General features: G+C 56.0%; 2 protein-coding genes across 7 annotated transcripts; both read right to left on the bottom strand.

The window, feature by feature from the left end:
* Window positions 1-153: 153 nt before the first annotated feature.
* On the bottom strand, window positions 154-10520 carry DMPK (DM1 protein kinase). Of its 5 annotated transcripts, none has more exons than XM_066373795.1 (15): window positions 10166-10520; window positions 7890-7981; window positions 7569-7652; window positions 7386-7481; window positions 6684-6832; window positions 6272-6365; window positions 5798-6004; window positions 5466-5714; window positions 4716-4801; window positions 3077-3191; window positions 2179-2336; window positions 1987-2084; window positions 1778-1824; window positions 1391-1476; window positions 154-1066 (listed from the first exon to the last, which is right to left on the bottom strand). In XM_066373795.1, the coding sequence occupies exons 1-15, from the start codon at window positions 10323-10325 to the stop codon at window positions 907-909; spliced, it is 1881 nt and encodes a 626-aa protein (XP_066229892.1). In that variant the 5' UTR covers window positions 10326-10520; the 3' UTR covers window positions 154-906. The 5 variants fall into 5 exon arrangements, with proteins under 5 accessions (XP_066229892.1, XP_066229894.1, XP_066229890.1 ...); XM_066373797.1 differs by having other exon boundaries at window positions 1391-1480; XM_066373793.1 differs by having other exon boundaries at window positions 5451-5714.
* Window positions 10521-11951: 1431 nt separating this feature from the next.
* Window positions 11952-18955, bottom strand: DMWD (DM1 locus, WD repeat containing). Of its 2 annotated transcripts, XM_066373799.1 has the most exons (5): window positions 18426-18955; window positions 17015-17197; window positions 13716-14984; window positions 12784-12858; window positions 11952-12506 (listed from the first exon to the last, which is right to left on the bottom strand). In XM_066373799.1, the coding sequence occupies exons 1-5, from the start codon at window positions 18864-18866 to the stop codon at window positions 12459-12461; spliced, it is 2016 nt and encodes a 671-aa protein (XP_066229896.1). In that variant the 5' UTR covers window positions 18867-18955; the 3' UTR covers window positions 11952-12458. The 2 variants fall into 2 exon arrangements, with proteins under 2 accessions (XP_066229896.1, XP_066229897.1); XM_066373800.1 differs by lacking the exon at window positions 12784-12858.
* Between the last annotated feature and the right edge of the window lie 3772 nt (window positions 18956-22727).

Below are 22727 nucleotides of genomic sequence, written 5' to 3' on the forward strand. Positions count from 1 at the left end.
ACCACACCTATGAAGCCCCCACCCATACCCTTGATTCGTCCGCTTCGGCTAGCTCCCCACCAGGCCATTGGCCGCCTCCACTCGCCTTCTAATTGGTAGACTGAACAACCTCTTTCCCTCGACGCAAACATAAGGCACCGCGGAGTTCAGAGCTTTGGAGACAAGAGGGCCTTTTATTCGCTAGGGCTGGGGGTGGAGGTCCTAGGTGGGGAGAAATAATAAATACTGAGGAAGGTCAGGGTTTCAGTGCATCCAAAACGTGGGTTTAGGTGCTGGAGTCCTGGAGCCTTCAGCGGATCGGAGGACAGGTCAATAAATACTCAAACTGCCGATGCAGGCGGAGCCGGCGGTGACTCCTAGAGCAGCGCACACGAGGAGGGCGCGGGAGGCCCCGTAAAAGTGGGGCTGGCAAAAGCGAAAGGTTCCCGAGAGAGCGGGCGGGGCTCGCGCTAGACGTTCTCTTGGAGAGAACGTTCCCGGGAGAACAGAGCCTCGTGCACAAGGGTTTGTGATTTTCGAGCCGATGTGGGTGGGGTGTGTGGAGGGTAAAAAACAAATGGCTGAGCTCTGGCCCTGCTGCCTTCTCTAGATCGCAGTTTGCCCTATGCACGTCGCAACTTCAGCCAGGCCGGAGGAAGTGGTCCACTATTCCCCCCCCACGCCTCCGCCCCAACAGCAGCAGCACCGCTCTGGGTTACAAGCCGCCCTTAAGCCCTGCGCTCCGGCCTAGGGCCCGGCTCCTCCCTCCCCGGCCGCCAGGGGGCGGGCCTGGATCACAAGGCTAGAGTTGGGGCGGAGACCCACGCCAGGAGTGGTGTGAATGGGGAGGCGGTGGGAGTGGTTTCTGGGCCGAGCCCGGGTCACCCAACACTCCAGCGGGGCCCGAGTGGAGAACAGGCTGGGGTTCTAAAGTTCAGGGGGCGAAGGCGGCTCCTGCGCGGCGCCAGACAGGGGCGAGATGGCCTGAGCAGGCCACCAACCCAGTGCAGCCCAGGGCGGCGGTACCAGCCAGAGCAGCGGCGAACAGGAACAGGGAACGCGCCTCCGATAGGCCAAGCCTAGGGACCTGCGGGAGAGAGGGCGGGATCAGCACTAGCAACACGGGCTTCTGCTTGGCTGCTGGAACTCGCCCCAGTCTTTGTCACCTGTGGGTCCATTTTTCTCTCTGCACTGCCCCACCCCCGACAAATCGAGGAGCTGTGGTTGGTCTGCTCGCAAGCATCTAGTCTTGTCCAAACTCGCCATTGGCTACTTTCTAGCGGCTTGTGTTGATTAGCACCAAAAGTACCCTCCCTTCCCGCAGTAGCCCAGCCTCACAGAGGCGGCTTGTGGTGCGTGGAGCAAGGCAGGGGCGCGGTGGCGGCGAGTGGGTGTGAGCAGCCGGACATACCCTGGCAGGGAGCAGCAGGTGGCGGCGGTGCATGGGGCCTGGCCCCACCAGCGTGCATTGGCCCAGAGCCACGGCCGGGGGGCCATCTAGCTGGAGAGAGAAGGGACAGGTGACCCAATCGGAGCCCAGCCACCTCGACGGGGGAGGAGTGGGGGCGAGAGACAGCAAGGGGAGCCAAGGTCGGGAGGGAATTGAGGGAGCTCCCAAGAGGAATTTGGTGAGAGGCCTGAACTGTGGAGATCTGGTGAATATGGGGCTGAATGAAAGGTTCTGTTGCCTGGAACCCCAAAGAGGTAAGGGTGAACCCTATATCTGATTGGGGGAGACGGGGACAGGATCTGTAGAGAGGGCAGCAGGCTTGACGCAGGGGAAAAAGAGGGGTCTTACATGGGAAGGTGGATCCGTGGCCCGGGGACTGGGGACCCCCGTGACAGCTGGAAGGAGAAGAGAGAGGTGTAGGGCGCGTGAATGACGGAGGAGGGCGGTGGCGCGGTGTGCCCCAGCCTGGGCCCCTCGCCCTCCCTCTGGGTGTCCACGCACGCTGGCAGACCCACTTCCCCTGGTGCCCTCGGGAAAGGGGGCAACGAGGAGCTCACCCGCTGCTCCCTCTGCCTGCAGCCCTTCCATCCGCTCTTGCAGCTGCTGGATGTGCGCTTCCAGGTCTCGATTCCTGGCCTCGGCCTCACGGAGTTGACTAAGGGGAGGTAAGGAGCGTGAGCTCTTTGGAATCCCCTAGAGAGGCCGCTAAAGGTACTGACAGGCCCCTGTGCTCGTGCCCGTGCCCCGACCTGGCGAAGTTCTGGTTGGCCATGCGGATGGCCTCCAGCTCCCGGCTCAAGCTCTGCCTGGTAAGCATCTCCTCCTCCAGGGCCTCCTGGAGCTCCTGCAAGGTCACCTCAGCCTCTGCCACAGCCGCTGGGATGGCTGCTGGAACTGCCACTTCAGCCTGCAGATAGGGACTGGGCTTAGGGCACCTGTGACTCCCGGAGCACTCAACACTTGGGCATAGGTTGCAGGCCTCGGATCCTCTCCTGTCCTCTACTCCCTCATCCCTAGATCTTTCTGGAATCCCCATTGCTCCTGCAGTGATCTAAGCCCCCACCTTCCTTAACTCAGTTTCCACCCTGGTCTCCAGCTTTTAATGGGTTCCACTTCCATCCACCTCCTTATAGGAACAAAGGGTTGTTCCTAAAATACTAACTCAACTTGACCATGTTGCTCCTTTGCTCAGAATTTCACCAGCTCCTCGGTGCCCTCAGAGAAGGCCTGCTGCACCGAAAGGCCGTTTGGTTTGTTTGGGCTGGCCTCTGCAGCCGCCCTTCCCTCCACTCTTTACCCACAGTGCACACACACCTCCTGGAGCAATTCAGCCTCAGTACCTTGCTTTCCTGGTCAAGAACAAACCAGCTGGGTCCCACCTCAGGGACTTTGCCCAGAGGTATTCTCTGCTAATCATTGGGTACTTTTCTTCCATGGGCAGTCCTCCTCCTTCTGCAGGTCTCCGCCTCCCCAGAGAGCCCCTGCCCATACCCACACACTCTATGCTCTTGATCATCTCTAAGAGAAGTTATGTTGTCTGTTTCTAGTCTCTTTCTGAGTAAGCTCCCAGAGGGCTTAGTGCTCCGAGGCATTCACTACCTGGATGTCTTTGCCTTCCCTGACTGACCCTTTCCTCCAACAACTCACCGTTTTCTCCAGTGGGGACACCCTGGTGGGCTCCAGACTGGGCACTTGCACAGGTGGCTCAGGCAATGGCTCGGCTTCCAGATCCATGGGCATGGGGCCCTGGACCTCATTGTCCCTGGGGAAGGGAAAGGGCGGGGGAGTGGGAGAGCCAGGACTCCCTAGCTTGTGACCATGGGCCAGCCAGATCCAAAGACCCCATGACTTCAGGATGGGGAAGGGGCAGAGTGAAGGGAACAAATTGCTAGGTCAGTGTGACAGGTCCTCTTCTTGGAAAGGAAAAGGCCCGTCCCTTGCATGGCCTCAGGTCCCTGGAAGCCACCCTCTGTACCTTAAACAGGAACTCTGGCCACTTCCAAAGATATAGTCTTAAGACTGGGTGTGGATCTGGATCTCTATACTGTGACTCTAGATATCAGAACACCCCCTCATCCCCAGCTGTTGGGAAGTGGACAGAGCCTCCCTACAAATACAGAATGGCAATACAAGATGTCCCTCCCAATCCAGCAATCCCTTTATGAAACTATGTCTCAAGGACCTAACAATTCTGGACATGCACCTAGACCAACCTGTGGCTGTTCATCTAGCCTGGCTTAGAACAGAGGACCAACTGAGTTCTGGGTAAGGAGAATATACAAAGCAGGTCAGGAGCAGGTTGTAGTTCATTCATGATAAGAAATAGTATTTTCAATACATTGGTAACAAAACAGATTAGAATTGGCATGTTCTCAGGGTTGTTAAATGCATGTGTGTGTACATGTGAGCCAGGGATTATTGTTGATGGTAGGCTTCTTCGTTCTTATTCATATTTTATGATTTAGTAGCACCAAGCAATGTATTAGTAAAATTAATGTTTTTAAAAGGTTTTATGATTATAAAACCTTTGTGAGTGAGTCAATGAGTTTGTGTTGTTTTAAGATTGATTTAAACATTCTAAACATTTTATTTTCTAAGTTTCTGAGGTCCTATGACTCTGTGTACTAGAAGTCTGAAGGTGAGGCCCTGGCCAGTTGGCTCAGTGGTAGAGCATCGGCCTGGTGTGCAGGAGTCCTGGGTTCGATTCCCGGCCAGGGCACACAGGAGAAGCGCCCATCTGCTTCTCCACCCCTTCCCCTCTCCTTCCTCTCTGTCTCTCTCTTCTCCTCCCACAGCCAAGGCTCCATTGGAGCAAAGTTGGCCTGGGCGCTGAGGATGGCTCTATGGCCTCTGCCTCAGGCACTAGAATGGCTCTGGTCGCAACAGAGCGATGCCCCAGATGGGCAGAGCATCGCCCCCTGGTGGGCATGCTGGGTGGATCCTGGTCGGGCGCATGTGGGAGTCTGTCTGACTGCCTCCCCATTTCCAACTTCAGAAAAATACAAAAATAATAATAATAATAATAACTAAAGGTGAAAAGTTGGAAGACTCTGGAAGGCTGAGTCAATGGCTCTAAAATTGAGTCTAAAATTTCAAAGTACTGTGGTCTGAGATTTTAAGGTCCTACAACTCTGGGTTCTTAAGAGTCCTTGGTTCCAAGACTGATCCTATAATTCTACTGGGCACTGATGGGCCAGGACACCAGGACCCTGAGTGGTCTCCTGGGCCCTCAGGAGGCCAGCACCCCCAGCCTGCTCCTCACAAGCCACAAAGGGGCAGCTCTTACCTGAGGGCCATGCAGGAGTAGGAAAAGCCCACAAAAGGCAGGTGGACCCCCAGTGGCACGCCTTCCTGCATGTCTGACAGCGTCTCCTATACAAGAGAATCAGATGGGAGATGACCATTGGTTGTCAGAACTGGTCCCTCACCCCTTCCCAGTTTTGACCTTAAATGTGTGCCCCAAACCCACCCTTACTTAGGGTCTATATAAAGTGTTTCTATCATTTATTGTGTCCTGTTTCCCTCAGGGCACTTGCCACAGTATCATTATATACTTCTCCAGACTGGAAGTGGATGAGGGACCAGGACTGGCTTGGGCCATGTATGTCCGCAGCAGTGCCCAGCACAAGGGCACCCAGGTGGAATAGGCACTACAAATAGTTTATGTAACAGTTGAGAGAGAGAGAGATGACCTAAGGGAGGGAGATTTCTCTACGGAGCGTTCCTGCCTTTCACCTCTCATCCTTCCAGGTCTCAGCTTATATAGTGCCCTCCTCTAGGAAGCCCTCCAGGAAGCCCTGTCCCCTGCACTCTCTTATCTCAGCCCTGATCTCTCTGGGTGTCATTGTTTGGGAACAAGTCTTGGGTCTACCACTGGACTGAGTCTAGGTCACTGTTGGGTTCCCCGCACTGGACAGTCACAGAGCAGTTGTTAAGGGGAAGAAATGATTTCAGGACCCCAGGAGGTGGGTGCTCTCCTAACCCGAACTTTATGGGGGAAGCAGGGGTTGAAGGTACCTACCCCGCCCCCGCTCACCATGGCAGTGAGCCTGTCTTCTACCACATCGAAGTTGCACGTGTCAGTGGCACCCTCAAAATCCGGGGTAAAGGGAGGCACGCTGTCTCGGAGACCATCCCAGTCGAGGCCAAAGAAAAAAGGATGCTTCTGGAATTCACCTGCTCCATTCCGACCCAGCCGTGTTTCTGGAGGACACAGCAGTTGCTGGATGAGGTCGCGAGCCTCCTCAGGGACTCCTGTGTCAGCCAGCGGTAGAGACAGATGCTCCTGCTCAGAAGGAGAGGAAAATGCCAGGGTGTCAGCCTGGGAGCAGTTGCAGAGGGATCAGGGGCTCCAGCGGCCCTGCTCACCTTGTAGTGCACGATCTTGCCGTAGGTCTCGGCTGTGGAATCGGCATAGAAGGGTGTCTGCCCGTAGAACATTTCATAGGCAAACACGCCCAGTGCCCACCAGTCACACTCCGGCCCGTAGCTGCCTGTCCCCTGCCCGCTGCCCACAGCCTGCAAGATCTCGGGAGACAAGTAGTCGGGCGTGCCCACAGCCACCAGCGACCGCACCTGAGCCAACAGAACCAGAGTAGGGTTCAGCCACGCCTCTCCGCCCTAGCCACGCCCAAGCGCTTAGTCGTGGTCGTGCCGCCCCCCCCCCCCCCCCCCCCCGTTGTAACCCTGAGCCTTACATGCAGGCCTGGGTCACCTCCCTCTTCCCCATCCAAATCTAGCCCTGCCTTTATCCTAGTTTTACCCACACACTTCAGCCCTGCACCTCAGTCCACCCCTCAATGGTGGCACACGCTAGGCACTCCGCTCATGCTCAGTGCTCACCGTTCCGTCAGCCTGCAACTTGAGGCAGGAGCCAAAGTCCGCTAAACGGATGTGGCCGCAGCGGTCCAGCAGGATGTTGTCCGGTTTGATGTCTCTGCGCAGAAGAAATGAGGGAGTGAAGGGGGGGATAAGTAAGCCTCCCTCTATGTCTCACCAGGCTCCGTCTGCACCATCTCAGGGACTGGGCTCTCTAATTCCCAAGCCTCCAGGCCGTGACCTCAGGCCTCCTCTCCATGAGTTCCGCCCCTTTACGGATTCTACAGTTGTAGACCCAACTCCTCAGGGCCAGTGTCCAGTAAGCCCCAGCCAGCCAGGTCCCTTTCCAGGCTCAGCCCCATCTGGCGGTGCAACATTTGGATCCCTCTCCACACCCCACACGCAGGCCCCGCCCCTCAGCCCCTGCAGCACCCACCTGTGCACATAGCCTAGTCGGTGCACCGAGTCTATGGCCATGACAATCTCGGCCAGATAGAAGCGCGCCATCTCCGCTGGAATCCGCTCCCCAAACTTGCTCAGCAGCGTCAGCAGGTCCCCACCCACGTAGTACTCCATGACCAGGTACTGGGAGGAGGTGTGTCACGGGGGTTGGTAATCCCTCTACATCCCTATCGCTGATAACCCGCCACAAAGACTCCCAGAAATGCCCCATTCCTGGGCAGAGTCTCGCAGTAGCATCCCCATGGGAGCCCCAGAGATCTTCCAGGCCATATCAGAGACCCCCTCCCCAAAAAACCCCCACGAATTCTTGTAGATGCCATTAGGTAGAGATTCACCCCATCTGAGAGAGGGTAAGAAAAGAACCCAGAGACCTCCTAATGCCCAGATTGTAGAGCCCCCCACAATAACCCCAGCCCAGTGGTCCCCATACAGAGCTCTCCCATCCCAGGTAAGACTTCCCCAAAGGCGGCAACTTTATAGAGCCCCCCAGAATCAACCTGAGAAAAGAACGGTAAGGAACATCTACCATCCTGGGAAAGGAAGCCCGTTCCTACCACACAGACTCCCGCAGGCATTTCAAGGTAGCTCCTCCGACCTAGAACCTGTCCCTGCCCTCGCCTCGTTAACAGCCTTGGGGTGGAGGTATGTCCCTCTAGTCACCCGGCCTGGGGCTCACCAGGTAGTTCTCATCCTGGAAGGCAAAGTGCAGCTGCGTGATCCAGCGCCGGTCCCCGTTCACCAACACATCCCTCTCTTCGCGGAAACACGACACCTGCGGGGCACCCGGAGGAGCTGAAGTGGTTGAGGGAGTTTGGGGGGAAGATCCTCAGGGTCCTGCACATCCAGCCACGGGCCTCACCTCTCCTCTCTTCAGCATATCCCACTTATTCATGATCTTCATGGCGTACACCTGGCCCGTCTGTTTCATCTTCACTACCGCTACCTGAAGGCCGAAATGGGGTAACTGGGTTGAAAGTGGCGAGGAACACCCAGGATCCACCAGACCCGACTCCACCCAAAGCCCGCCCACTGGTACACCACGCCTATTTGTCGTAAGCTCCGCCCACCCCTGCTGGTCTGTTTCTAAACTCATTCATCAATTTCTAAGGCCCCACCCCAACTCCTATGTCAGGCCCAAGGCACGAAAAGTCAAGATTGCCTGTTGTGGCCCAGGGCTTACCTCGCTGAACGCCCCGCGTCCGATCACCTTTAGAATCTCGAAGTCGTCCCTCTGCAGTCGGGCCTCCTTTAGCCTCGCCGCGATAGGCTCCGCTACGGGGAAGGGGGCGTGAGAACCTAGGGTCACTGGGACTGACGGTGGAGACGAGGAGGAAGTCCCACCCTCTGTTCCTCAGTCTTGCTCCCTGTCCCTGTTCTCTCCACTTTCGGTCTCCCCCTCTCTCTGCCCCTTCCCTTCGGACTGTCTGCCTCCAAAGGCCTCCCCACATAAACACGGTTATGTTTGGGGGATGCAAAACTGCCCTCCGAGAGAGATGGGATACCTGGGAACCCCTTTTCAGGACAAGGCATTGGGCCAGAGGGCTCTTGTGGGAGCAGGATAAGGTTTGTGGGGGAACAGAAGTCTGAAGAAGGGAGGCCCCAAAGGACAGAGGGAGAACAGGCCCAGGTCTAGCGCCCCCTGGGCTTCAGGCCTCCACCCCGACTCGTGGTGATGAGAAAAGGGCCAGAACATGCAGCTTTACCCAGTCCTTCTAGGTTCAGAGGCAGGTGATTCCTGGACCACCCTTTGGGAAACACTGAGTTTGGGGGCGGGGCTGGGAGAAGGAATTGAAGAGAGACAAGGCCAGAGTGGACCCCTATCCTGGGCTCCAGGCCCTGTTCAAATGTGTTCTCCCGGTCCTTGCAATGCCAGGAGGAGTAGTCTATTATTATCCTTTATTTACAGTTGGGGACTCAAGGCTCAGACAGGTGAAGTCATTTTCCCAAGGTCCTACAGCTAGGAATGTTAAATGGGACAGTTTGGGAATGGGGGGGGGGCACTGGATGTCAAGGCAGGAGATCAGGGACATGGGAGAGGGAGGCCTAGACCCCATGGGGTAGAAGACACTGGATCTCAGGGCATGGTGGAGAGAGGGATGGGGTGAGTAGAAATGAGGGGAGATACAGTGGGTTACAGAGCAGAGAGAGGGGCCCCCATGGAACTTGGGGAGACTGGGCCAGTAGGGAAGAACCAGCCAGGGCCCAGGATTGGGGGGGAGGAGAGAGCCAAAACATTGAGCCCTTTTAAGGCAGTGGGAACCCAGGCCCCCTCCCCCGCCCAAGCCAGCAGGGGAGGGCTGCAGGATGCTGCTCAGGCCACAAAAGGAGTGCTCCTCACAGGAGAGCCAGATCCCTGCCCCCACCTCACGTCTCAGTTTACCCCGCAGGCCAAACTCCATCCTTGCAAAAGGGGTGCTAAGAGAGTTAGTTGCTAAGAGTTGTGGGGAGAAGTTTCCTCCAGAGGCTGAGTGGCCGTGGCCTCCACCTTCCCATCTGTGAAATGGGAGGTGGAAAGAGGAGCAGGACCTGGGTCCCAAAGAGATGGACACAAAGAAGGAGCCAGAGAAGGCAGAAAGAGGAAACTGAGGGACAGACAGTGGAGGGGCAGAACAGCAGTGTCACAGAGAACCAAACCCGAGTGAGACTGAGTCCTGGGCCAGGAGAGAGTAGGGGCAGACAAGGCAGGAGGCTGAGGGTGAAGCATCTTCCCTCCGGAGGACTGGACCTGTTTCTGAGGGGAAACCTGACAAGAAGGGGCTTGTGGGAGACAGGGAAGGCTGGAGTTCATGAAGGATGAACAGATCTGGGAGCTGGAGAGGAGTCAAGGAGGACCCATGCAGACTAAAAGGGACCAAAATGGATGGGGAGGGGGCTTCTCCATCCAGGGGGTAGAGAGTGTACTGGGTGGCGCCTCTCTGCAGAGCTGGTTGTGCCCCAGGGCCCGCCTGAGTCACTGAGCCCTCCCAGTGCCTGGGCACCTGTCGGGGCAGCTGGAGAGGCTGGCGCCTAACACCTGCCTGTCGGCCGCGCCCCTGGCAGCTGCCCCATTCTGTCCCTTATGCCAGCCCCTGTGCTCTGGGAAACCAGGGGAGAGGGCCATGGGGCCCATTTTGGTGTGTGTGGGCATCCTAGGAGATAGGGCTCCCAGCATGTCCCTGCGCCCAGACTTGGGGAGAGAGGTGCCAGGGGAACCATGGGAGGCTGTTCCCTGCCCAGCCTACAACAATTCCCAAGTCATTGTTCTGAGTCATGGCTGTCCTGACCTCTGCTGACCCCACTCTGCCCAGCAAGAGTGGCATGGGGGTAGGGACATGTCACCCCAGGACCCAGGTCCAAGCTCTGGGCCCCTGAATGGGAGGCTTTCCCCATGTCTATCCTGTCCCAACAAGAGCCACCTTTATGCCCAACCCATTTCCACCTCCCAATCTGGGGGAGCTCATGCAGGCAGGTACTCACCCCACTGCAAAAAGTCAGCCACATACTTGTCCTGAGCCAGGTCGGAGGCACCCAGCTCCTGGTGGACGCCCAGGAGAAGGTCGAGCAGGGGCTCCAGCCCCAGGAAGCCGGGGTCCAGCACCAGCTGCTGGAGCCGCTTCAGCCGCACCTCGGCTGACATGTCGGGCAGGCAGCACCATGGCCCCCTCCCCGGGCCTGGGGCTCGGGGTCCTCTCGTCACGGGGCCTGGCAGCCCCTGTCCAGGCCCTCGGGCCCCAGCTGCATGTCAGTCTGTCCCTGGCTGTCCCCTGGGCCTCTCTGGCCACTTCTCTCTGCTAGCTGCAAAGGCCTCCTCCCCTTCTCCCCACCCCTTGGCCGGCCCTCTCCCACCTCCCAGCCTTAACCCCTCACAAGCCAGCCCCCACCAGAACGTTTAAGTGTGAGATTGGGGGGAGGAGAATCTCAACCCCTCAGCAACCCAACCCAATTAAAAGGTGGAGCACAGAGGAATGCTACAGGTGTGAGAGAGAGGCCCAAAATGAGCCCTCCCATTCCCCAGAGGGGACCAATTGAGGTCCAGAGCGACCTGGTAACACCCCTCCCAAGCCCTGGAGTTGCAGGGAGGAGAAAGGGGTGAGGCCTGGGAGGGGGCCGGGAGGCCAGGGCAGCTTTGCGGGTGACTCAGCCGGGATTCAGACTTTGGGACAGTTTAAATTTAGCCCTCAGGCCCTCTGCTTTACAGATTTTTTTTTGTTGGTTTTTTTTTTTTTTTTTTTTTTTTTTGGTAGGAGGGGAAGGGGTGGTGTGAGAATTGGGAAGGGAGGCCCTCAGGAGCCAAGACCAGGGGTGACCCACTGGCCAAAGCCTGGGGGAGGCAGAGGAGCCCCCAAAATAGCTCCTTGGCCCCTGGCATGCAGCCACATTCCTGCCCAGGCCAGGATTAGAAACAGAAACATTTCGGGGGTGGGGTGGGCGGAGCAGGAGAGTCAGCCAGGAGGGATTTCGCTGTCCTTCCAGGGCGGACAGTTCTCCTGGAGGAAAGAAACCATAGTCTTGGGTGTGCTCTGGACAGCAACGCCAGGCATGCCCGGCCCGGGGCAGCAGGAGGCCAAGACCTGGGCTCAAGACTGCTCGCTCTGAAACTCTGGAGTTCCCGAGGAACCCCATTGGGGAAGACCTTGTAATACTGGGTTTGGACAGTTTGAGCATTTTTTGAACAATTCTGCAAACTCCCACTGAGGACTCTGAAGAGGGGGCCCTGGTGGCAGCCCTCTTCCCCAAGGGTTTGGGAGGTGGAGGGGCTCTTTTCCATCCAATGGGTCTACCTCAAAACTGGCTGGTACTGTGTGTCCTCCTCTCACCATGTTTTCCTACTAAAAGGGGATGGGCGGGATAGAGGGACAGGGCCCAGCTGCTCCCCAGTTAAAGTGGACTAACAGGCTGTTTCCCCACAGAGCACTCCTGTTCGAATCCTCTTCAATTGTACTTTCCTAAGTTCCAAGGGCCCTTCTTTCACCTTATTTCCTGAGCCCATGCAGCCCAGCAGGCTCACTTCTAGTACCTCTGTAACTTTCTAAACTTTCTCTTATTAAAAAAAGGGGGGGGGCCTGGCTAGATAGCTCGGTTGATTAAGAGCATAGTCCCGAAGCACTGAGGTTGTTAGTTCGATCCCCGGCCAGGGCACGTGCAGGAACAGATTGATGTTCCCGTCTCTTAAAGAAAAAAAAAGGGGGGGGGCGCTGATATAGCTCAGTGAAAACTCACACACACTCCCTCCACACCTCTGAGGAAGGAAACGGAGACGCTGTGAAAACAAGGAACTTTAGTATAAATAAAAGGTGCTGGAGACAGGAAGGGCCAGAGGGGCTTCCATAATTTAACACTCTTCAAAAGCACAAACAGCTGGGGGGATGGGGTTTGGAACCAGGGAGGGACAGGCCACCCCTGCCCTGCCCAGAGACTGAGGGGCACATTGCAGAGCTGGGGCCCTTTTGGGTAGGGAGTTTCTCTGCCCACACCTCCCCCCCTAGTGACAAGTCACATGCTGGGGACAAGATTGAGGCTAACACTTCAGCGAAAGGGTCATTGTACTTGGCAGTGGGTGGGGACAAGACTGAGACCACATGGGCCACTACATCCCCCTAGGGTTTAGGCCAGTCTGGTGGGACCCTCTGCCCCCCAAATTTGTGCAGGGTGGGGGGCCAGAGCAGTCCATCCATCATGATTAGTCTTGTTAATACGTTGATGCATGAGGTCAGCAAGAGGGTATGGCTAGGAGGCGGCGTGGGGGTGAGGGAACCCAACATCCTTGGCTTCACACCACTGTGCCGCTTGGGGAGTTGCCAGGTTGGGAGGAGATGCCCTGGGGAAGATGAGAGGGGAGACAGGACGAAGTTAGAGACCACCTGGGACTCCCACCACCCTAGCCTTGCCCTTTAGTCCACCCCAGACCCCCCTCCCGGACAGAGGCTGCTGCTCTAGCTTCTGGCACTTTAATACAATAATTAAAGTTCTCAGGTGATCCTGAGCAGAGGGTGGGGTAAGGGTGGAGGTAGGGAGGAGGGGGAAACACTGGAGTCCCCTTATAACAGAGGGGGGTCCTGAGATTCTTGGTGGAAAGAACTCAGGGACAGTCCTACCTCTACCACTGACTTGCTGGGTGACCTGGGCCAACTTCCTTCCCCTGTCTGGGCCTCGGTCTCCTCGTCTGTGAACTAGGGAGACAGAGGGGTCTCTTTCAGGACTTTCCAGACTGCCAAATCCCAACGCCCCACTTATAAGGTTCTGAGAGTGCTGTAAGTTCTAGGGATACAGGACACTATGGTCCCCAAACCTCCCTTCCAAGGAACTAAGCCACAGCCCCCAAACCTGGAACCTTAGCAACCCAAACCCAGACCCTGAGGAGTTCAGACATCTTAGCCCATGGCTCTTAAGTTATAAGGCACCAGGGCTGCACTCCACCCACTGGGAACTTCCTGAACCTCACGGTCACCCAAAGATGTGGACGCATCAACACCCTCCTACCCATCTTCAAGCCTCCCTGTCTTAAGAGGTGACGAAGGTCTGAGAGGGGCTGACACTGGCCCGAAATCATAAAGGGAGAAGCACAGGACAGGACCCCAAGCCTCAGTTTCCAGTCTCTACTTCCAGCAGTGAGCGGATATCCCAACAGTCCAGACCGAGGCTGGAAGCTGGGCTCATGGCTCAGTCTTGCCATAGAACTTGACCTTCAGTACCCAAAAAGTTTCACCATTTAAAAATCACATTTCCCATAGAAACAAAGCTCTGGCTCCAAGTAAACAGTGGTTAAGACCTGGCTGGGTCCATGGGCATCCTTCTAATAGCTGGCCATGGTCTCCACCATTCCCAGCTGTCATCTTTTCCCCGACCCTCTCTCTGCTGTTGCCAAGGGTTCGAGAGCCTATCACTCTATGACATGAGAGGTTGTGCTCTGAGACACTAAGATTGCCATGGTTTCCCCTCAGCCCAGGGAGCCAGGCAACAGTGACAAAACCCTCTTCTAAAACTCGCCTCTTCCTGGGTCCCAGGAAGGCCGCTGTGGTCAACTCACCGCCTTGCCCGGCCGGGCCCAGGTACAGATGAGGCCCTCCTGGCAGGCGGTGATGATGCAGTCCTCCAGGAAGAGGAGGACCGTCAGCCGTTCCTGGGCAATCTTCTTGCACACCAGGGGCTCAAGCAGTGGCACCTCGTGGATGCGTGGGCACAACGCCGTGCCCAGCACCTTGGCTGGGTCCAGCCGGCTGCGGGGAACTGGGCCACTGGGCTTGTCCCCGCTGCCACCCCCACCACTGCCCCCCCGGCTGATGTTGCCTAGACTGTGGTAGCGCTTGTGCTCCTTCTCTGACCCCCGGTCCCGCCGCTCCTGAAACGTGAGTGTGGCAAAGCGGCCAATGCTAAATGGAGTGCCTGGCTCTGTCGCTGCCCCTGGGCCACCCACCTTGCCACTGCCCGCGGGGTGTGGGAGGCTGTTGGAGCGTGACAGGGAGCGGGGCAGGGGCCCAGAGCCAGGCTCGCCACCCCGAGAGCTGCTGGTGGCAGGTGGAGTGGTGCCAGGCGTACTGGGAAGAGTGCGGGTGCGGGCCAGGGGTGGGTGTGGGTAAAGCACGTCTTCGGTGAGGTCCCACAGGCAGAACTGTGTGTCCTGGCCGGCTGAGCCGAAGCGGTAGGTGATGGAGCCGGCTTTGGGCATTGGGGAGAATGGGGCTCCCCCATTTGGGCTTGGGCCGGCTGCCTCAGGCTCCTCCTCCTCCTCGACACTCTGTTCCCCGTCACCACTGGCCGCTGCCGTTTCTTCCGCCCTTGTGGTATAGGGGTCGAAGGCCACAGCGTTGACCCAGGACTTGTGGCCATGGCCACGGGCTACCACGCGGCCTTCAGTGAAGGACCACACAGTGACCAGATCATCTTCACCACCCGTTACAACGTAGCGCCCGTCAGGGCTCCAGCACACGCAAAGCAGGCCCCCAAAGTAACTCTTCATGAGCCCCCGCAGGAGCATGGAGTCGAAGTGGAAGACGCGCAGGCAGCCATCTTGGCTGACACAGGCCAGGTGCCGGCCATCGGGTGAGAAGGCAAACTCGTTGAGGGGCCCCTCACCCACCGCCCACTTGGCCAGCGGGTTGCGGGGAGCCTTGCTCTTGGCAGCGTAGACAGCGAAGCCCTCACCCTGCTTTAGCAGGCTGTACTGGGGTGGCGCTGAGGCGCATGGGTGGCTGACGTTATACAGGTACAGGTGACCACTGGCATGTGATGCCAGGAACAGGCTCTCTGACTCAGGCAGCCACTTCAGATAAGTCACCTTGGTCTTGTCAATCAGCCGCTGCCAGGGGAGACGATGGGGGTTGGGAGAAGAAAATCAGCCCATCAGGTCTCCTTCCCAACCTGATTCCCCAGGTCATCAGACGTGGCCCAGGCCTCCTGGGAGAGGGGCCCCCAATCTATGGGAAAGGACAGTCATGGGAACGCAGGGGGAGAAGGGCTGCTTGTGTGGTGGCCACAGGAGCTCCATGGAGCCTCAATGTCCCATCGTTGACAAGGGGGCGGTCCTGCCTTCCACAGAACTGTCCTCTAACGGCTCCCACCATCTTTACCGTTTCAGGCTTAAGGTAACAAACTGATTGATAGGATGCAGCTCCCCCAAGGAAGGGATCTTCGTCTATTTAGTTCACTGTTCCAACCCCAGAGCACAGAGATTTGCACACAAGAGGCACCTGGTGTTTCCAGGACACATGAGTGACAAGCCCATTCTGCTTGCAGCTCACCTTTGCTCCTTTCCTCCTCACAACACACATCCAATTCTTTTTTTTTTTTAATACATCCAATTCTTTAATAGTCCGCAGAACCTGACTTCTGCTCACCCCAATCACCTAGTCCCAGCTGCCATCAACCCTGTAATGGCCTAACTGGCAACCAGGCCTCCACTGCCCGTGTCCACTCCCTACCTTCTTGCCAGGTAGTTGCTGTTAAAATGTGAGTCAGCACCTGGCGCGCTCCCGTGAGCACCAGGACAGCCTTTCTTAACCATGGCTCCATAGAGAATTAGGCCTGAAAGCCCTTCACCCTCTGGCATCCACTGAATGGAAAGAATTGACTGCTTTTCTAGGTATCTAAGTTGCTTCTCATTCTTGGGAGGATTAAGAAAATAACCAAATCAAACTATTTCTGTGTTCTATGGCTTAGATGAACCCTGGGGAAGAGAGGTTCTAAAAGCCCACGTCTTTTCCACAGCCTTCCAGCCCCTACATGACGTGGCCCCACACAGGATTTCTCGGAGCTCACCCGCCACCCTGTCGCCCTCCTCGATAACTGCCCTGGCCAGGTCCTGCTTCAGGGCTTCTGTCCTAGCTGTTACCTCTACTGAGAATGTCCTTCCTCAGATAACTCTTCTTGCCTCCTTCGTGGCTTTTTTTCAATGTCACCTTCCAGCGAGGCCCTTCCTGAGCACCCTGTTTACACCGCACTCCCTGTGCCCCTTCTCTGCCAGCTTTTCCTCTGCAGCACTCAGCGCCTTCCGACATACAGCATGCATCACCTGTTTGATAACTGTCTCTCTAGCTAGATGAAGGCTCCAAAAAGGCAGGCCCAGTGCTGAGAACATGCCTGGCACAGAACGAATGCTCAATAAATATTCTGTGAATGAGCAAACTGGAACACTTTTACTCCAGTCACTGTTCCACTCACGTCGTTCTACCATTCATGCATTCCATGTAGATGGAACACCGCCTCTGAACAGAGGAGACGCAGGGCAGAGCAGTCCCTACCCATGGATAAGGCTGCTCGCTGGCATATCCTCTTGTGCCAAGTCCGCCCAGGACTGAGCAAGCTCCGTGCATTGTGTTACAACAATCCTGTGAGGTAGGGACGGAAATCCCATTTTGCAGAGGAAGAAAAGCATGGGTCAGGGAGGAACTGTCATCTTCCCAAAGCCACACGGTGAGTAAATATGGTACAGCAAGGATCTGAATTCAATGCTCACAGGGCCCAGAATTTGAAGACCAAGGGCTCTAATTTTAAATTAGTCTGAACCAGGGACAAGCCTCAGTTCTCTAATTTGTAAAATGGGCCTCTCAAACCCTAACCCACTGGTTGATGAAAACTCCAGGAGGATGTGTTCAGCATGTGGCTAACATCACAGGGCCTGGGCATAGCAGGCACCGGTGTCACTATTAGCTGCTATCATGTCACACTAGCTGCTGCCAGCTGCCCATCCCACACAGCTGTCAGTCCAGCCCTCTCCTTTCCCTCATCCTGCCCCCCTCAGGCCTACACTGCTCCCCAGGGAGCTGCAGTCTAATGGGAAACAGTGTGTGGGGGAGGGGGTGGAAGGGGCCCCCGGGAGTCCACAATCACCTCTTCATTGAATAGCTTGCTGGTGTCCTTCTTGATGAGATCCAGGTATTGCACCTGGCCGGCTGAGAACCCCACCAGCAGGGAGATGGTCTCTGTGGCAGCAGTGAACTGGTTGAAGTCATGGCAGGTGGGCTGGGTGCCCTTATAGATCCGCTTGTCAATTGGCTTGTTGAGATCAATGGACTTAAGCGATGAGAAAAAAGGAGTTAATGGCTTCTACTATTAAGGAAGGAAGAGGATATTGAGGTTGGGGGAAACCACTAAGAGGAAGCAGGGTTAAACGCCTGAGGGAAGTGGGTTGGTAGATGGGTGAGAGAGGAGGGAGAAGGCAACCACAGACAGGAAGAAGGACCCAAATCTCAGATAGACTTGAAAAAACAGCAGACAGAAAGGATTCCCTGCCCCAGGTATAAGACCACTATATCTCCCCAAAGTTGGAGCCTTCCAACTTCAGGGACACCCTTACCCACAGCATCAGGATTTGGGATCCTCATAGTCCCTGAGCTCTAATTCAGTTCCAGTACTGCCCCATAACCTCAACCAACTTCCCTGGGTCTTAGTAGCACAATATTCCTAGCCCCTCAAAACTCAGGGTCACCCAAATCCCCAGGTCTCTAAAGTCCATCTCAGGGGTCCCTTCACTTTGGAGTCCCTAAATCTCAGGACTCCTATCACAGTTCAGGGACCCATTAAACCTCATGGTCCCCCACATTTAGGTACCTTCATCCCCTCTGGAGTCTCAGGATCCCCTTCACTTCTGGGGACCACCATAAACTCCCGGGGTCTCATCCCCTATGGCACCTAGATCACTGTAGAGACACCCATCACACCTGAGGATATCCTCTCTTGGCTCTCATCACCTCCAGATCCCCCCCCCCCTTCGCTCAGATTCTTATTTTCTCTAGGACCCTCATTACCTCCAAAACCCTAATTTTCTCTGGGGTCTCTATCACCTCTAAGCCCCCATCACTTCCAAAATCCTTACCTTTGGCTGCCCAAGTCTCAAGACCACATCCTAACATCTCCAGACTGCAACATCCCTGGTTCTGCATCACCTCAGGATTCCCCATCACCTGCAGAATGCCTGCCACCCAGAACCCGGGAGGATCTACATTGTCTCGTATTCTCCATAACCTTCAGAATACTCAACCATCCCAGAACCCCAACACATAACTCAGGGATCCCACATGACCCCACAGTTTCCCATCACCTCCAGGATGTCCAGCACCAGGAGGCCTCCTATTACCTTTTAGAGTTCTGTATTACCTCCAAGAACCCTTTTCCCCTGGGATGTCCATCACCTCTAGGATGCCTATTTCAGAGCCACACATCATTCGGGCCTCCATTTCTGGATCACCTGGGGACCCCCATCCTCTCAACACCCAGGCCGCTCGTGATGCAGGCCGCTCACCCGTTGGCTCCCGCGGCGGCAGCAGCCCGGGTAGAAATAGAGCTCGCGGCCCAAGTTGAAGCAGACGCGGTCTCCTCCGGCTCCCAGGCCCACGGGCGTGGCGGGCGGCTCCCCGGTCCCAGCGTTGTCCGGCTCCCCGAGGCGCACGAGGCTGAGGCGCACGGCAGGCAGGGCGGGTCCGGGCCCGGGGCCTGAGGGAGGCGGAGACGACGCGGAGCCCGCGGCGCCGGGGCCGGAGGCGGAGGCAGGGCCAGGCGGGGGTTGCGGCGGCTGGGGCGGTGCCGAGGTCTGGGCGGAAGCCGGACCCGACCTGCGACCGGCGCCGTCTCCGGGGAGAAGCTTGTAGAAACCTTCGCGGGTGCGGAACTGTGACTTGATCTCTGCGCAGTCGCCCATGGAGGTGCCGGGGGCTGCGCCGCCCTCCGCGCCGCCCGCCGCCATCTTCGGCGCCCCCCTACCCCCGCCCCGGCTCCCGCCGCAGCCGGACCGCCGCCTGTCGCCAGGCCCCCTGACGGAAGCCGAGAGCCTGCGCCGGAAGAGGTGGGGTCGTCGCCCGGGCGACGTCTCTTCGATTGGCAACAGGGTAGGGAGGCGGGACGAGCCCCGGCCGTCGCTCGGGTAACGGTTCTGGGGCTGTGGGCGAGGCAGGAAGGTGGGCGCGGCCTTTGTGCCTAAGACTGATGTGTGGTTGGCTGCGGGGGCGGAGCCTTCAGGGGAAAGGGGCGTAGCATTTAAAAAGCACAAATCCCTAGCAACGGCGCCCTGGGAACCGCTTGCCTAGCAACGGAGAATTCCTCAAGAGAAGACCTCTTTGCTATCTTGGCCTCCCCGTGACCTCAAAGTGACCCCAGGTCAGCTTAGTGTGTCCATAGACTCCCAACATGCACCCTCCTGACTTGCAGTGTTTCTCAGTGACATCTTAATCTCCACAACTGACCACGGTATATCACCATTCCTCCCTACCTCTGATGATCCCCAGGTTTCCATAAAACTACAGGACCTTGATCTGACCCACTACTGATTAAAGATAACCCCAGACGACCTGTGGTGGCGCAGTGGATAAAGCATCGACCTGGAAATGCTGAGGTCGCCGGTTCGAAACCCTGAGCTTGCCTGGTCAAGGCACATATGGGAGTTGATGCTTCCTGCTCCTCCCCCTGTCTCTCTCTCTCTCTCTCTCTCTCTCCTCTCTAAAATGAATAAATAAAAAATAAAAAGAAACTAAAAAAAAAAAAGATAACCCCAGACATATCCACACTTTTCCACTAACATTCAATATATAGATCTCTATGGCCTCTAGAGAGGTATGTCAACAATCTCTATCAGTCCTCCAACACCCACCTCGAATTCCAAAATTTCACTGGTCCCCACAACCTCCCCTGTGTTCCAATGATCTGCCAGTAACCCAAAATCTCCTCCTGATCGCAACAGTCCTCAGAGATAGCCAGTGCCCCTGACTTCTGCAGAAGCCACTCTGCCCCATTACAGATCTTCCTAGACCCACTTATTCAGCGGCCTCCCAGATTTGTCACCAGAATGTCCCAGAGGTATCTCATACTCAAGAAGTCCAACAATGGCCTGACCAGGGCACAGTGGATAGAGTGTCGGACTGGGATGCAAAGGACCCAGATTCAAAACCCTGAGGTCACCAGCTTGAGTGTGGGCTCATCTGGTTTGAGCAAGGCTCACCAGTTTGAGCCCAAGGTCACTGGCTTGATCAAGGGGTCACTCGGTCTGCTGGACCACCCCCCCCCCCCCGTCAAGGCACATATGAGAAAGCAACCAATGAGAAACTAAGGAGCCGCAACAAAGAATTGATGTTTCTCATCTCTCTCCCTTCCGGTATGTCTCTATTTGTCCCTCTCTCTGTGTCTGTCACCAAAAAAATAAATAAATAAAAATCCTACAATGAACAAATGAACTTGATGTCTTACTCCAAATCCTACTCCTCTTCTGTGTCCCTGTTCTTTTTTTTTTTTTTGAGAGAGAGTCAGAGAGAAGGATAGACAGGGACAGAGAGATAAGAAGCATCAATCATTAGTTTTTCATTGCTCATTGCGACACCTTAGTTGTTCATTGATTGCTTTCTCATATGTGCCTTGACTGCGGGCCTTCAGCAGACTGAGTAACCCCTTGCTTGAGCCAGCGACCTTGGGTCCAAGCTGGTGAGCTTTTGCTCAAACGGTGAGCTTTTGCTCAAACCAGATGAGCCCGCGCTCAAGCTGGTGACCTCGGGGTCTCGAACCTGGTCCTCGGCATCCCAGTCCGACACTCTATACACAGTGCCACCGCCTGGTCTGGCTCCTGTGTCCCATTCTTAAGGCCAGCACTGCCATCCTATTTCCCCCCAGTCACTCAGGATACAGATCTGAGTGTCTGCCTAGATTTGTACCATTTCCCTTCAACCCCTGCTTCCTGTTCCCAAGTCTTGCATTTTGTCACCTGAAGTCCTCTTTTCTAGCCCCTTCCTCTGCACAGCCATAATCCAAAAGCTTCCTCCTGCTCATCCCCCTAACCCGAATCAGCCTCCTCTCTGCTCTCCCAGACTCCTGTCTCACTGCTGTCTCTGTCCTCCACTTAGCCTCTAGAGAGCTCAAAAGCACAAATATGATCAGGCCTTCCTCTGCTGAAAGTCCATCTGTGGCTCCCTAGTGCTCTCAGGGGAAAGAGTGATCTGTTCCTGCCAACTTCTTTCCAATTTCATCTCTTGACACTAACTCTTCACACCATGTCCCAAAAAATGAGGTTTTAGACACTACCACAGCATATCACATACTGTCTGCCCTTGGTCTTTGTACACACTGTTCCCTCTGTTTGGAATGCCCTTTGCCACTCTACTCTTGACCCTTTGTCAGCTCACGGGCTTTGTCAGTCCTCGGGCTATCCCATCTGGGTTGTCATTGGCTGGGGATGCATCTGTCTCCCCTGTAGAGTGTGAGCCTCAGGAAAACATAGCTGAGGCTGCTTACTCACTTCTGTGTCCCCAGCACAGGGCTGGGCTGACAGGAGGCATTTTAATAGTTGTTTGATGTCCAGCCTGACCAGGTGGTGGCACAGTGGATGGAGTGTTCGACTGGGACACTAAAAACCCAGGTTCAAAACCCTGAGGTTGGCCGGTTGGCTCAGTGGTAGAGCATCGGCCTGGCGTGCAGGAGTCCTGGGTTCGATTCCTGGCCAGGGTACACAGGAGAAGTGTCCATCTGCTTCTCCAACCCTCCCCCTCTCCTTCCTCTCTGTCTCTCTCTTCCCCTCCCGCAGCCAAGGCTCCATTGGAGCAAAGTTGGCCCAGGCGCTGAGGATGGCTCTGTGGCCTCTGCCTCAGGCGCTAGAATGGCTCTGGTTGCAACAGAGCGACGCCCCAGATGGGCAGAGCATCGCCCCCTGGTGGGCGTGCCGGGTGGATCCTGGTCGGGCGCATGCGGGAGTCTGTCTGACTGCCTCCCTGTTTCCAGCTTCGGAAAAATACAAAAAAAACCCCAAACAAACAAACAAAAAAACCCCTGAGGTCGTTGGCTTGAGCACAGGCTCATCTTGTTTGAGCAAGGCTTACCAGCTTGAGCCCAAGGTCACTGGCTTGAACAAGGGGTCACTTGGTCTCCTGTACACCCCCCCCCCAAGTCAAGGCACATATAAGAAAGCAATCAATGAACAACTAAGGTGCCACAGTGAAGAATTGATGCTTCTCATCTCTTTCCCTTCCTGTCTGTCCCTATCTGTCCCTCTCTCTGTCTCTCTCTGACTCTGTCACATACACAAAAAAAATAGTTGTTTGGTGTCCAGATGAATGAATAAATGAAATAGATGGAAGAGACTGTGAGGGGCAATGTTGGTGATCCCGGCAGAGCCTAATAGCCCTGAGGTGGAGTTCATGTCAACAAATTGCTGAGCAAATAAATAAGTGACTGGACCTCAGGTGGCGCAGTGGATAGAGTGTCAACCTGGGTGACACTCCTCTCTGCTCTCCCAGACTGGAGACACTTCTGGGATGAAGTCCCAGGTTTAAAAACCCAAGGTTGCCTGACCAGGCGGTGGCGCAGTGGTAGAGCATTGGACTGGGATGCTGAGGACCCAGGTTCGAGACCCCGAGGTTGCCAGCTTGAGCACGGGCTCATCTGGCTTGAGCAAAATAAAAAATGCTCACCAGCTTAGACCCAACGTCACTGGCTCAAGCAAGGGGTTACTCAGTCTGCTGAAGGCCCGCGGTCAAGGCACATATGAGAGCAATCAATGAACTAAGGAGCCACAAGGAAAAATTGATGATTGATGATTGATGCTTCTCATCTCTCTCTGTTCCTGTCTGTC

Source organism: Saccopteryx leptura, chromosome 3 (assembly GCF_036850995.1).
Source record: "Saccopteryx leptura isolate mSacLep1 chromosome 3, mSacLep1_pri_phased_curated, whole genome shotgun sequence".
Classification (NCBI taxonomy): Eukaryota; Metazoa; Chordata; class Mammalia; order Chiroptera; family Emballonuridae; genus Saccopteryx; species Saccopteryx leptura.